Source organism: Balaenoptera ricei, chromosome 17, assembly GCF_028023285.1.
Source record: "Balaenoptera ricei isolate mBalRic1 chromosome 17, mBalRic1.hap2, whole genome shotgun sequence".
NCBI lineage: Eukaryota > Metazoa > Chordata > Mammalia > Artiodactyla > Balaenopteridae > Balaenoptera > Balaenoptera ricei.
Genome location: NC_082655.1, coordinates 71283683 through 71296421, shown reverse-complemented (window position 1 = coordinate 71296421; position 12739 = coordinate 71283683). Strand labels below are relative to the sequence as shown.

Below are 12739 nucleotides of genomic sequence, written 5' to 3'. Positions count from 1 at the left end.
TATGATGGTAAATATAAAATACACTTGATTTTTAAAACTTTAATCTCTTTAAAAGATAACAGCTTAGAGTAAAAGAAAAAAAAATACTGTAGACTTTTTAAACATACATAGAAGTAAAATATATGACAAAAAAAAAGCACAAAGGATGGGAGAAGGAAATGGAAATATACAGTTGTATGATTCTTACATTATACATGAAGCAGACTGTAACAAGTTAAAGATGTATAATGTAAACCTAGAACAACCACTAAAAAAATTAAAAACAAAAAGGTATAGCTAGTAAGTCAACAGTGAAGATAAAATGAAATTATGAGAACACCGACATGTTCTTCAACCTCTCTGGGAACTCTGAGCCCCTGGCTCCCTCCACTCTCTCCTCACTAGGTCCCTCCATGACTTGACTTCCCTTCCTATTCAGCCCAGCACCTACAGTCTATTGTTTCAACTACTCTCTTGCCAAAATCCTAAACTCCCTTAATTACCAACTTGCCTGGCCAAGAATCAACCCCAAACAAATCCAACTATCTGGCTCTCAGGGCCTATGGCAGGCCTGAAGCAGGGTGAAAAAGGAGTTTCATAAGCTGTAAGCCTCGTATCAATTCAGCGTTACCAAACTAAGCAGCCCCTCAACGCTTGTGAACAATCTCACCATCCTCCGCAGTTAGCAACCCTTCCCATCTTCTGTACCAAATGTGAGAGCCTTCTCCTCAAACCCTTCCCACTCCAGCAGCCCCTTGCCTTCTGAATTTAAATAAGTTCAAGTCTAGTCTATTGAAAATAAACAACCCCCTTCAACCCCAGGTCTCTGTCAAGAGACCAACACACTCTCTCCTCTCACCCTTATTCCAATTCTCATTGAAATAGGACCCAAACTAGGGGCCATGCAAATTTCCCCATTTGTTACTACTGTTCACTCATATCAATGTCTGTTTTGCCTAAATAAACGTCATTCTATGAAGGTAAAATAGGAAATCTGTATTATGTACTTTGATTTTTGAGAAGAAACAGCCTATATTATTTTTCTGTATGAACTTGTGAGATTACACTAAATGGGAATTGATCATGGGTCCTTAAGTAAAGGACAATGAGTTTAAAATTTTCTATGAGAGTAATTTTCTTTTAAACTTTTTGCTGTGAAAATTTCAGAGACACAAAAGTAGAGAAAATGTGTGGTGACCCCCATGTATCCATCATTCAGCTTCAACAATTATCAACCACTAGGCAATCCTGTTTCATCCATCTCCCCTGCCGCTAACCACACTGGAGCATTTTATAGCAAATCTCACAGAACATTTAATTTCATTTGTAAATACTTCAGTATATCCGTCAGAAGTTAATGTTTTTTAAAAAATTAACTTAATGATAATACTATTATAATACCCTGCAAAAGCAATAAGTGGTTCTTTAATATTATCTACTGTCTTGTCCACATTCATTTCAAGTTATCTAAAACTATGTTCATGGGTTGATTTGTTCAAATTGGGATCCAAGTCAGGTCCACGTATTATACCTGGCTGATATGTCCCTTAAGTCTCTCTAAATCTGTAACAGTTACTGCTATGCCTTTCGCACACCCCAACTGCCTTTTTAATGCAATTTATTGTTCACTGAACTGGATTATTTGTCTTCCAGAAATTTTCACATTCTGTATTTGCCTGATTGCTTTGTATTGTTCTTTAACATGTTTCTCTAGCCCCCATATTTCTCATAATATGGTACTTCCTTGTGCATTATTAGCTATGATCCTGTATATTTTCTCTTTTCTTCTCCTTTATCTTTCCTTCCCATCTTGTGTTAAAACAAGTGCCACATCCATCTACTAATGGATAAGCAATCTGGCACACCTATATAATGGAATGAAGGAACCATAAAAAAGAATGAAGTACTGATACATGCTACAATGTGGATGAACCTTGAAAACGTTATGATCAGTGAAAGAAACAAGTCACAAAGACCACATATTATATGCTTCCATTTATATAAAATCTATACAGGCACTTTTGCCAGAGATATACGCAAATACAAAGAAATAGGAAGTCATGGCTACTTAGGGAAAGAGGGTGGGGCTGAGAAACAACAGGTAAAGAGCAGAGTTTCTTTCTGAGGTGATGAAAATGTTCAGAATTGATGGTGGTGACGGCTGCACAACTCTGTGAATACACTAAAACCCATCGAATTGTACACTTTAGGTAAACTGCACGGTATGTGATTACATCTTAACAAAATTGTTACAAAAGAAAAACAAAACAATAAGTGCCTCTTTGAGTGTCTTTCTGTACTGATATAATATAATCCTTAAGATTTCTTAAGTGAAGAAAGGAAGTTGCAGAACATTCCATGCATGTAGTATGCTACCATTTGTGTCAAAGAATAAAAACAATATAGTATGCTACCATTTGTGTAAGAGGACTACAGGTACATACATTTGCACATACAGAAATACATACAAACTTACTATTATTTGCTCTACACTTTTCACTTTTTACCATGTCATCTAGTACTTTTTCAAATTCTCCTTAATTGCAAAATTATAACACTGAGACTGAAATTACTAAAGGCAACTTACGAGCAAAGCCGAGTGGACGACAGGAGGGTTGGGATGGTCCATAAATAAAATAAGGCCGGGCAGACATCCCTGATCCTGGACAATGGCTCTACGGTTTAATGGATCTGCTGCTAGATCCCGGAGCTGGTTAACTACCGAGAGAGCATCAGGTTCTTCATTCATGGTGGAGGAGGACGAATTCATCTTCTATGCCATACACATGAACAAAATCTTCTTAAATTCTGTAGAAATGGTTGGCAAAATTAGTTCTAGACTGGTGAGGTATATTATGGCATTTGTTAAATAATCAGAATCACAGCACTTTCAGAAAGAAACAGATGAATCTAAATCACAAAAACTTAAGCATTTGGCAATTCCAGTCTGAGAACATAGGAAGTTAACTAACTAAAAAAAAAAAAAAAAAAAATCAAGTTATTTATGTGTGCACAATGTTTAAAGAACATATGTCATCCTCATTATTCCAATAAACTTTTTAGCAATACATACTTTAACACCAAAGTCACAATAAACAAGATCTTTACAGTTCAAACTTATAACCTTTGCTACACTTCTCAAACTGTAACACTGCCAGTGTTTTTTTCCTCTAGAACAATTCTGGAGCCTAAGACAAGTGTCTCAGGGAAAAGTGGCTGGCTGACAGCTTTTTTTCTAAATCATCTGTGAACAAAACCCAGTTTACTGGGTTTACAAAAGATAACCTCCCTTAAGAAGAAGGAGGGAGTCAAAGAAGGTCATGAACAATGAAGCCAAGAAGGGGACCTCGCCCTGTGCCTCGGACCAGTGGAGTCTTCGAGATCAGGGTGGATCTGAACAGAATCTAACTACACCTGTCTGTCCCTGAGTGGGCCAAACTCAGAAGAATGAAACAGATTTTGAGGTGAGGTAATTCATTTGGCAGATAAGGAAACAGTCACAGAGAAGTTAAATAATTTGCCCCAGGTGACAAAAGCTAGTTAGTACAGAACTGGGCTAAAAGCTTATTTATTATCTCCTAAACTGGTCAGCAGTCGTTCCACTTACCATACCTTCCTCTTAAACTAAGCATACCTTTTTCCCACAAAAGTAAACAAAATATTTTAGAAAATGTAACATGATAAACATACAAGCTGAAATACAAAATAACAAGGAATAATTTTCACAGATGCAGAAAGTTAAAAATAGTAGCTTCCGTTAACCAAGTTACACAATATATTTCTTATTAGGAAGAATATAAAGGTGTTGGGGGAGGAATTCCCTAGCGGTCCAGTGGTTTAGACTCTGTGCTTCCACTGCAGGGGGTACAGGTTCAATCCCTAGTGGGGGAACTGAGATCCCGCATGCCATGCAGCAGGGCCAAAAAAAAAAAGAATATAAAGGTGTAAATACTTTCCACAAAGTAATGAGTTAGTTTAATGCTAATTTCAAAAACCATGCCAACTGGGGGAGGCGGGCTGGGAAATTATTCTGTAACTCCAGACAGCCTACTAAAGTTATCTGGGAGGAAAAAGGTAATAAAGCTGAAATGGCCTTCCCATATATTGAAATATACAAAGATATAAAGAGTAAAGCAGTAGTACGGGGTGGGAGGTAGTTGAGAGATACTTCTCCCAGGAAAGCTGTTTATACAGTCCATCTAAGAAAGCAGGCTCTTCGTGAATCAGACCCAGACTCCACCACTTGGTAAATGTGATTTTAGGCAGATCGCCTAAACTCTTTGTCTCAGTTTCTACATCTGTAAAATGGGATTAGTCATAGCAGCTTTCAAATGGTATACTGTCCAGATGAAATAACAATACACGTAAAAGGCTTAGGTGACACATTGTAAGTGCTCAATAAATAATGGTTGTAAGTTACATAGAGTCAAAAATCAATGAAAAATAGTAAGATTATTCAATAAAGGGTATTGGAATAACTTCTAAGCAATTTAAAACCACTGCTAAGATCTTTAACTCATAACACATGGGGGAAAAATCATATCCCAGATAAAATACTTTAAAAGTTAAATTTTTGAAGTTTGCAAGCAAGCGTAAAATAAAGGACTCAGAGAAAACAAGGCTTCAACAGGATAGTATTTGGCAGATAATTTTCTCAAAATGAAAATATAGTTGCTTCAGCAATTTTAAAAAGGATTTAACAAAAAAGCAATAGACTGAATACTGTTCACAGAAATAAGACTGAAGGGTTTGCCTCTTAGGTGCTTCTATTATCAACATCCTGAATATCGCTGTTTACAAGCCAGCTTACGCATGAACTTTATGTGCTGTCACCAGCACAAATCCTATCAAAAATGAAAACTGCAGAACCAATCACTGGCCCAAAGGTCCAAGAACCAAGTCACATTTAAGAACCAAATACCCAGAGTAATGGCCTTTTGCATACAACACTGGCCTTGAAACTGGAGCGCTCCATTCTCATCTAGGTACTTAGAGAACCACTCAGTGGGAATGATTCTGAAAGCTATAGCCTTTCCTGTTCCTTTGAGATGAACAGAAGCCAAGAGTTAAAACTTCTAACCTTATCAGCCCATTCAGAAGGAGAGGGCTCAAATTAGGATCTGCCCAGGAAAATGTAGGGAATAACACAAGGTATACAATCTTATTTTAAAAAGCCAATTCTAATTCAGTAGGTGGGGTGAGGTCTGAGATTCTGCATTTCCAACAAACTCCCAGGTGAGGTCTATGCTGCCAGAATGACCCTTTAAAAAGCTAGGAGTTAAGTGATAGATGTGAGGCACCTGTAATTAGGCAGCTGACTGAAAGATTTTCTTTCAGCCAAGATGTACCATTCAACTCAAAGAATTATTTAGCTCTCATATACAGAGTTTAACATAAATACACAGAGCTACACAACCACAACTTAAATCCATATTCAGTTAAGCGAGTTTTTAAAAAAACAACGTAAGCAGTGACATCAAATCTGGCTCGCCCTTTACTAGCAGCTAACTCTTTGAGAAGTTGGGTTACCTCCCTTGAGCCTCAGCTTCCTCTCATAATAATCCTGAGTGGTTGTCAGGATCAAAGAAAATAAGAACTTCAGATGGTGCTAACAGTACCAGCAATTACCAAACAAGAACAATACTTGATCCTGTGGGAACCTCTATTTGGCCACGTGTTGGAGTACACACATAAGTACACTACCACGAAAGGAGCTGCTGTAGGCACAAACGCCCCCAAGAACTGTTTTTAAAATACAGAGATGTGAACACTGGTCTCGCTTGAATGAAGCCGAACCCAACCATGTCCTTCTGCTCTTAGTAGACACGCAGGGGCACAAAGCTAATAGAAAGTTACGAAAGAACAACCTGGAGGGATGAAGAAGAGAGATGACACCTATTAATAATGTTAGGGTTTGTGAATATCGGACGTGCAGGGGGGACGGGGAGGAAGTGAACAAAGCTAACATTTTCCCAGGACACGTGGGAGCAGAGAGCTTTAAAGCGCCTGTAGGGACGCACTGCCTCAAGGCAGGCAGAGCGCCCCGCCCAGGCGGACTGGCCGCCTGCGTGCAGGGGCCGCTTTCTGCGGCCTTCCCGGCTCCACCGCTTTGTCTGCCGTCGCTGGACCCTACTTACCGCTCCAGCGTTCTAGGAATCCGGAGCCTGCCGCAGCATCAGGGCCACACCAACGGATAACGTAGAGGAACCAGCAGGCGCGGAGCGAGTCCCTCCTTTCGCAGACGCGGCCTCGGCGATGACAAACGACCCTGCTGACTTTAGGAGCCAAAAAAGCTAGGACGCTGGCGGGGTAAGGCCTTACGGACTCTTCCCCATGACCCAGCCACCTTGGCCGGTTCTGCCCTCCCATTGGCTAATACCATTCCACAGAGAGTAAGACATCCAATCCGCGAAGGCCTTCTTAGACTAAAGCGCTCATTGGTGAACAAGGGAAATGCCCGAAGCGTTGAACAGCAGGGTCTAGGGAGAACCCGGGAAGAGTGAATTGGACCAAACGACTCTCCGTCCACTAAGCGCTAAGCAATGAAACGTGGTTCCCCCTGAGAAACCGTCGGGTTTTCCCGACTACAATTCCCAGCGTTCCTGCGGCAGAGGAACCTGTCCCCTCCGGCCTTCAGAAATTCAAATTGAACGTAACTTCTCTAGCAACTCTTTCGGTTCCAATAGGGCAGCTTTGTAATATTTCATTGGCTTCTGTGAGTCTTAATTCAGAATCTTTTCAAATTTTTTTCTTTTTACTGAGGACAGTAGCACTGTCTTCGTAGCAGCGCGAAGGTAGCAAAGTGCAGTTTTTTGTTTCTTTTAAATAGAAACTTCTTTTCGGAACTTTTTTTTTTTTGTAAGGAAAAAGAGCCTTATGATCAGGGAATTTTCTCAAATTCGTGAAGAAGTATTTTTAAAACATTGTCTTCTATTTAGTTTATCAAAGTAAGGATTTAAATTCTTGTTTTATTCATGGCAGTCACTGAAGTTTTTGTTCTGTTTAGGTATAGGTTTTATATTCTTTAATATATCTATAAATGTAAGTATAATTTAAATCCCACAGGCCAGTCTGATTATAATGCTTCCGCTGCACTCAATAACCTCACTGAAAAAATTCTGAATTCTCTTTCACAGTTTGATTCTGCCACGTACCTCCTATATTAAAGTCCGAAGGAATTTGAGAGGCCTCTAATGGAGAAAGAGGGTGAGTGAGAATAAATATCCCCGGCTGTACAGTAGTCTCTCCTAATGTTTCTCCAATACTTTGATTCGTCTGTAAGTGAATTTAAAAACCAAACGGTTACTTCAGCCCAAATTCCTTTGCCTTCACTTGTCCTTCGTTATCCTTCTCTTCCTCCTAATAAGCTCAAGCAAAAAGGGGCAAAGTTGAATAGAAAAAATCTCTTTCACACCGTTTGACCTATAGCAAAAACACGTCTGGCTGGTTGCTACTTTCCAAATTCACAAGAGGGAGTGGTAGTAAGTGAATACCGAATCTAAAATAAAAAGGAGAAAAGAAATGGTGCATGATGTCCAGTGATAGAAGCACCAGCCTCATTTATAAAAATCAACCAGACCAATTAACTGCTGGAACTGAAAAAAAAGAAAGAAAGAAAGAAATAGGAAAAAAAGGAATTGTAAATGTAGAAAACTGTAAAAAATATAAGAAGTACAAAGGGCAGAGTCAGGTTAAACATAGCCCATTTGATTGAGAAAATTAAACTTTGTTCAGTACTGTTATCAAAAACAATAACCCAGGAAAATAAACTTGCTATTTTTGCTGAGATTAATTTGTATATTAGAAAAGGAAAAGTCATTTGGGGTTTTCCCAACTAATTATTGATGATATAGGTTTTTGGCACCACTCAGAATATATGTTCAATAGAGTTTTTGACTTTTAGAAGTTCACAATCTAAAGTTAAATATAGTCACACTTCCACATATATACAATGGAATATTACTCAGCCATAAAAAAAGAATGAAATAATACCATTTGCAGCAACATGGGTGGACCTGGAGATTATCATACTGAGTGAAGTAAGTCAGAGAAAGACAAATATCATATGATATTGCTTATATACAGAATCTAAAAAAAAACAAAAGACAAATGAACTTATTTACAAAACAGAAACAGACTCACAGAGAATGAACTTATGGTTACCGGGGTGGAAGGGTGGGGGGAAGGGGTAGATTGGGAGTTTGGGAATGACATGTCACATTTCCATACTTCAAATAGATAACCAGGGACTTCCCTGGTGGTGCAGTGGTTAAGAATACACCTGCCAATGCAGGGGACACAGGTTCGAGCCCTGGTCCATGAAGATCCCACATGCCGTGGAGCAACTAAGCCCGTGCACCACAACTACAGAGCCTGCGCTCTAGAGCCCGTGAGCCACAGCTATTGAGCGCATGTGCCACAACTACTGAAGCCCACACACCTAGAGCCCGTGCTCCACAACAAGAAAAGCCACCGCAATGAGAAGCCCGTGCACCACAACGACAACCCAACATGGCCAAAATAAAATAAAATAAATAAATTTATTTTTAAAAATTTAAAAACATAGATAACCAACAAGGACCTACTGTAAAAAAAATAATAAAAATATAAAATAATAAAAAAGTAAAAAAATAAACATTTGTAGCTGGAAATAAATAAATAAATATAGTCACACTTCTGACTTTACAGTATCGAAAAGACCAGTTCTTCCTAGCAAACTGCCATTACAGAGAGTAGGTGACTGACGTTAAAAAGCAGGGAATGTATTCACAAAAAATAATTACCAGTTTCATAAGCACTATGGATTGTAAGCCACAGGAAAGTCTTTTAAGGTTTTAAGAAGTTATATCCCCATATTAAAAATGTATGAACTCAACACCAGTGAAGTTATACTACCTGCCATTGTGAGTCATTGCTTGTGTTTAACCTCAGTCAGGACACAGCTGGAATGTCAAGTTTCTCAATGGCTGTGTTGCTTAAGACACATGAATCACATAATGGCAGTTTTATTCATTCAATTATTTAACAAACATTTTTGGAACACATACAATGTGCCAGAGACAGTCTTAGCAATGGGTTCAAAGATGAGGAAAAACATAGTCACTGCCCTCAAAGAGCTCATGGTCTAGTGCAGTGGTTTCCAAAACTTTTTGATCAAGCATCCCTTTCAGCTTAAAAAAAATTTTCTGAGCACATAGCTATGATATATGTATATGTATTTATTTATTCACAAATGCTATACATATACTGATGTAGACTTTAAAATATGTCGAAATAGAACATTTTAAAGGATGAGAAATAATTATAATAGAAGCACTGAATATAAAATTGTATCCATTATTACCTCATTTACCAAAATATTGAATTCCAGATGGATTAAACACTCAAGTGTAAAAAATAAAATATTAAAAATCCTTTAAGAAAATCTTGGAAACTACAGCAAAGAAGTAGGGGAGACCTTAAACGAAAGTGGGAACCAAGAAATTTTTATAAAAACGAAGAAATGGTCATATTTGACTTGTTTTAAAAAAACATTTTTTTGGTATGGAAAAAAGATACATAAGCAATGTCAATGATAATAGATTTGGGGGTAAATTTGCAACTCGGTGGGCAGATAGTAACATTCAAAAATGGATTACAAATTGGGAGTTCCCTGGCAGTCCAGTGGTTAGGACTTGGTGCTTTCACTGCCGTGGCCCAGGTTCAATCCCTGGTGGGGGAACTAAGATCCCACAAGCCACTAGGCCAAAAAAAAAAATTGATTACAAGTTGTCAAGAAGGGCGTAAATAACCCTATGGAAATTGGGTTAAGAATATAAATTGGTAGTTAATCAAGAGAAAATCCATATGGCCAATAAACACGAAAAGACATTTAAATTCACTTGTAATAAGGGAATGCAAATTAATCTAACAATGAGAATAATCACTTGATGCTGATCAGACTAGCAAAAATCAAAATGACACAAAGTTGCTGGTGGGGATACTGGGTAGGAAGAGGACTCTCAGGGAATACTGTGAAAATGTAAATTATTACAGCCATTTAGAATGCAATCTAGAAAAATCTATTATTAAAAATAATTCATATTTGATACAGCAATTCATTTCTCAAGAATCTAAACCACAGAAACAAAAAGCACCAGTATATAAAGACAGTAAGAACAAAGATGTTTATTGCAGCATTGTTCATGTTGGAAAAAAAAAACAACAAAACCCCTGAAACAACGCCAACAAAAAAATCCAACATCAAATGAATACATATCAATAGTGGAATGTTTTAGTAAATGATGGTATAGCTAAAGACCATGGACCATTATGAAAACTATATTAGAAAGTCATTAAGAAAAGGAAATTAGGGACTTCCCTGGTGGCTCAGTGGTTAAGAATCCGCCTGCCAATGCAGGGGACATGGGTTCGAGCCCTGGTCCGGGAAGATCCCACATGCCACGGAGCAACTAAGCCCGTGTGCCACAACTACTGATCCTGCGCTCTAGAGCCTGCGAACCACAACTACTGAGCCTGCGTGCCACAACTACTGAAGCCCGCACACCTAGAACCAGTGCTATGCAGCGAAAACCTACCACAATGAGAGACCTGTGCACTGCAATGAAGATTAGCCCCCGCTTGCCGCAACTAGAAAAAGCCCGCGTGCAGCAACGAAGACCCAATGCAGCCAAATAAATAAATAAATACATTCAAAAAAAAAAAAAAAAAAGACTGCCTTGGCTATTTGGGGTCTTAAAAAAAAAAAAGAAAAAGAAAAGGAAATTAGAGCTCTAGGAAGAGACACAATGTTTAGTGATAAAAGTAAGATGCTTAAAATTATATGTAGTATGATCTGATTTTTGAAAACAATAACAAATATCCTACACATGTTTATATATCTTTATATGTTATTGTGTGAGCATGGAAAACATAGAGAAATATGATCTAGGTTTTCAGCATATATTACATGAATAAATAGGGTAGGATCTGGGGACTAGGAGCCCACCACACCAAGAAAAGCTAAAAATAAATAAAGTAACTTTGGGAATTCCCTGGAGGTCCAGTGGTTAGGAGTCTGCGCTTTCACTGCAGGGGGCCCGAGTTAGATCCCTGGTCCTAAGAAAATAGGATCCCACAAGCCACGCGGCACGGCCAAAAAATTAAAAAAAAATAAGGTAACTTTACTAGGGGGTTGTAAATGTAGTTTTATATATAATGTATAAATTTGCATTAAGTAAAATATATGTAATAAAGTGTATCTGTGTGTTAGGTTAAAAGGCAAAAGGGTATTTAGCAGTTCCAAGGAGCTACTGTACTTTTGTAAGTATGAGAGTAACAAACTGGGGGTCACCAAACACTCTGAGGAAGATACATAGGAGGCGGGAGGCTGGTGGGGCAACCAGTGAGCCCTACTTAGTGCCTCATTGTCTGTAGGACCTAATTCAAAAAAGCTACATGGTGCCGTATGGTTCAGAGAAATCTGAGTTTGACTACTTGCTGGCTGTATGACTTTGTACTAGTAGTCACTTTGCTGCTGAGGACCTCAGTCTCTTCTAAAAAACAGAGATCATGGCACCTGCCTTCCAAAATTGCTGTGGAAATTAGATAAAATAGTGTAAGTGAGAGCACCCAGACCAGTATCTAGAAGATGTTCCATAAATGTACATTTAGTCCCATGTCTCTCTGTAAAACATCTGCTATCTAGAAAAGATCTGATAAAAGCTAATTTATTATGATAAAATTCAGGAGTGCTTGAATACTGGGGAAAAAAAAAGGAATGTCACTGGTTACCTTTAGAGAATTTGAAGGAACCAACCCATTTTTCTGAAAACTGCTAAATAAAGAGAGAATCAAACCAAGCATTAAATTTGCCTTTCTTAAATGTACTACACTTCAGTGAAACAAAATTGTTGACATGAGATAATTATTCTGAAAACTGGTAGCTATTAAGAAACCAGCATCAACCTGCTTTCCTTTACAAATATGCCTCAAGGTAACCAATTAGCTTACAAATGAAAAGGGATGATAACACATCCCTTTGTGTTACTGTTTTGCAAACCGTAATCAGATCACGGATCTAGGCAGTGATCATCAATAGCTGTTAATGTTACAAAAAGAAGCACATGAACATTATGTAGCTTCTGATGTAAGAATACACCACCACATATGAAGTATTCTTGCCAAAAAATTGAGCCTGAATCAGATCAAGCCTTTATATCTAATCAGCAGTTTACAGAAAATAAAAGGAGACAAAGGAATTGTTAAATGTCACCATAGGAATGCAATCAACAGAGTCCTGAATGTGGGAAATTTCTATGGGACAAAAGTCTCAGTTTCTTCACTAAAACAAAACAAGAAATAGTGGGGGGGGCCGGGGGGGCGTGCTATGTAGATTAAAACAGATTTCAGAGATGTATCCACAAAATGTAATGCGTGGCTTTGTTTAACATTCCAATTCAAAGAAACCAACAATAAAAAAAATTAAAAATAAATGAGACAACCAGGTAAATGTACACACTGAATTGATGACATTAAGAAATAATTATTAATGTTTCAAGCCTGATAATAGTATAGCTATGTTTTTCAAAAGACTCCTTCCTGGCGCTTTCGCTGCCAGGGGCCTGGGTTCAACCCCTGGTCAGGGAACTAAGATTCCGCAAGCCGCATGGTGTGGCCAAAAAAAAAAAACAAAATAAAAAACAAACAAAAATAAAATAAAAAGACTTCTTATCTTTTAGGGATACACACAGAAATATTTATGGTTGAAATGACATGCCTG

General features: G+C 38.1%; 2 protein-coding genes across 2 annotated transcripts in view; one reads left to right on the top strand and one right to left on the bottom strand.

Moving 5' to 3' along the window:
• Positions 1-6321, bottom strand: part of ARMC1 (armadillo repeat containing 1) — a 35402-nt gene extending 29081 nt beyond the window's left edge. The window contains exons 1-2 of the mRNA XM_059901328.1: positions 6117-6321; positions 2567-2787 (exon numbers count right to left, since the gene is read on the bottom strand). Coding sequence (XP_059757311.1) covers positions 2567-2749 — 183 coding nt within the window. The 5' untranslated portion in view covers positions 2750-2787; positions 6117-6321. The remainder of the gene's footprint in view (positions 1-2566; positions 2788-6116) is intronic.
• A 638-nt stretch (positions 6322-6959) lies between these two features.
• MTFR1 (mitochondrial fission regulator 1) overlaps positions 6960-12739 on the top strand; it is an 86059-nt gene continuing 80279 nt past the window's right edge. Inside the window, exons 1-2 of the mRNA XM_059901834.1 lie at positions 6960-7020; positions 7116-7185. The gene's annotated coding sequence lies outside the window, so the exon portion shown is untranslated. The remainder of the gene's footprint in view (positions 7021-7115; positions 7186-12739) is intronic.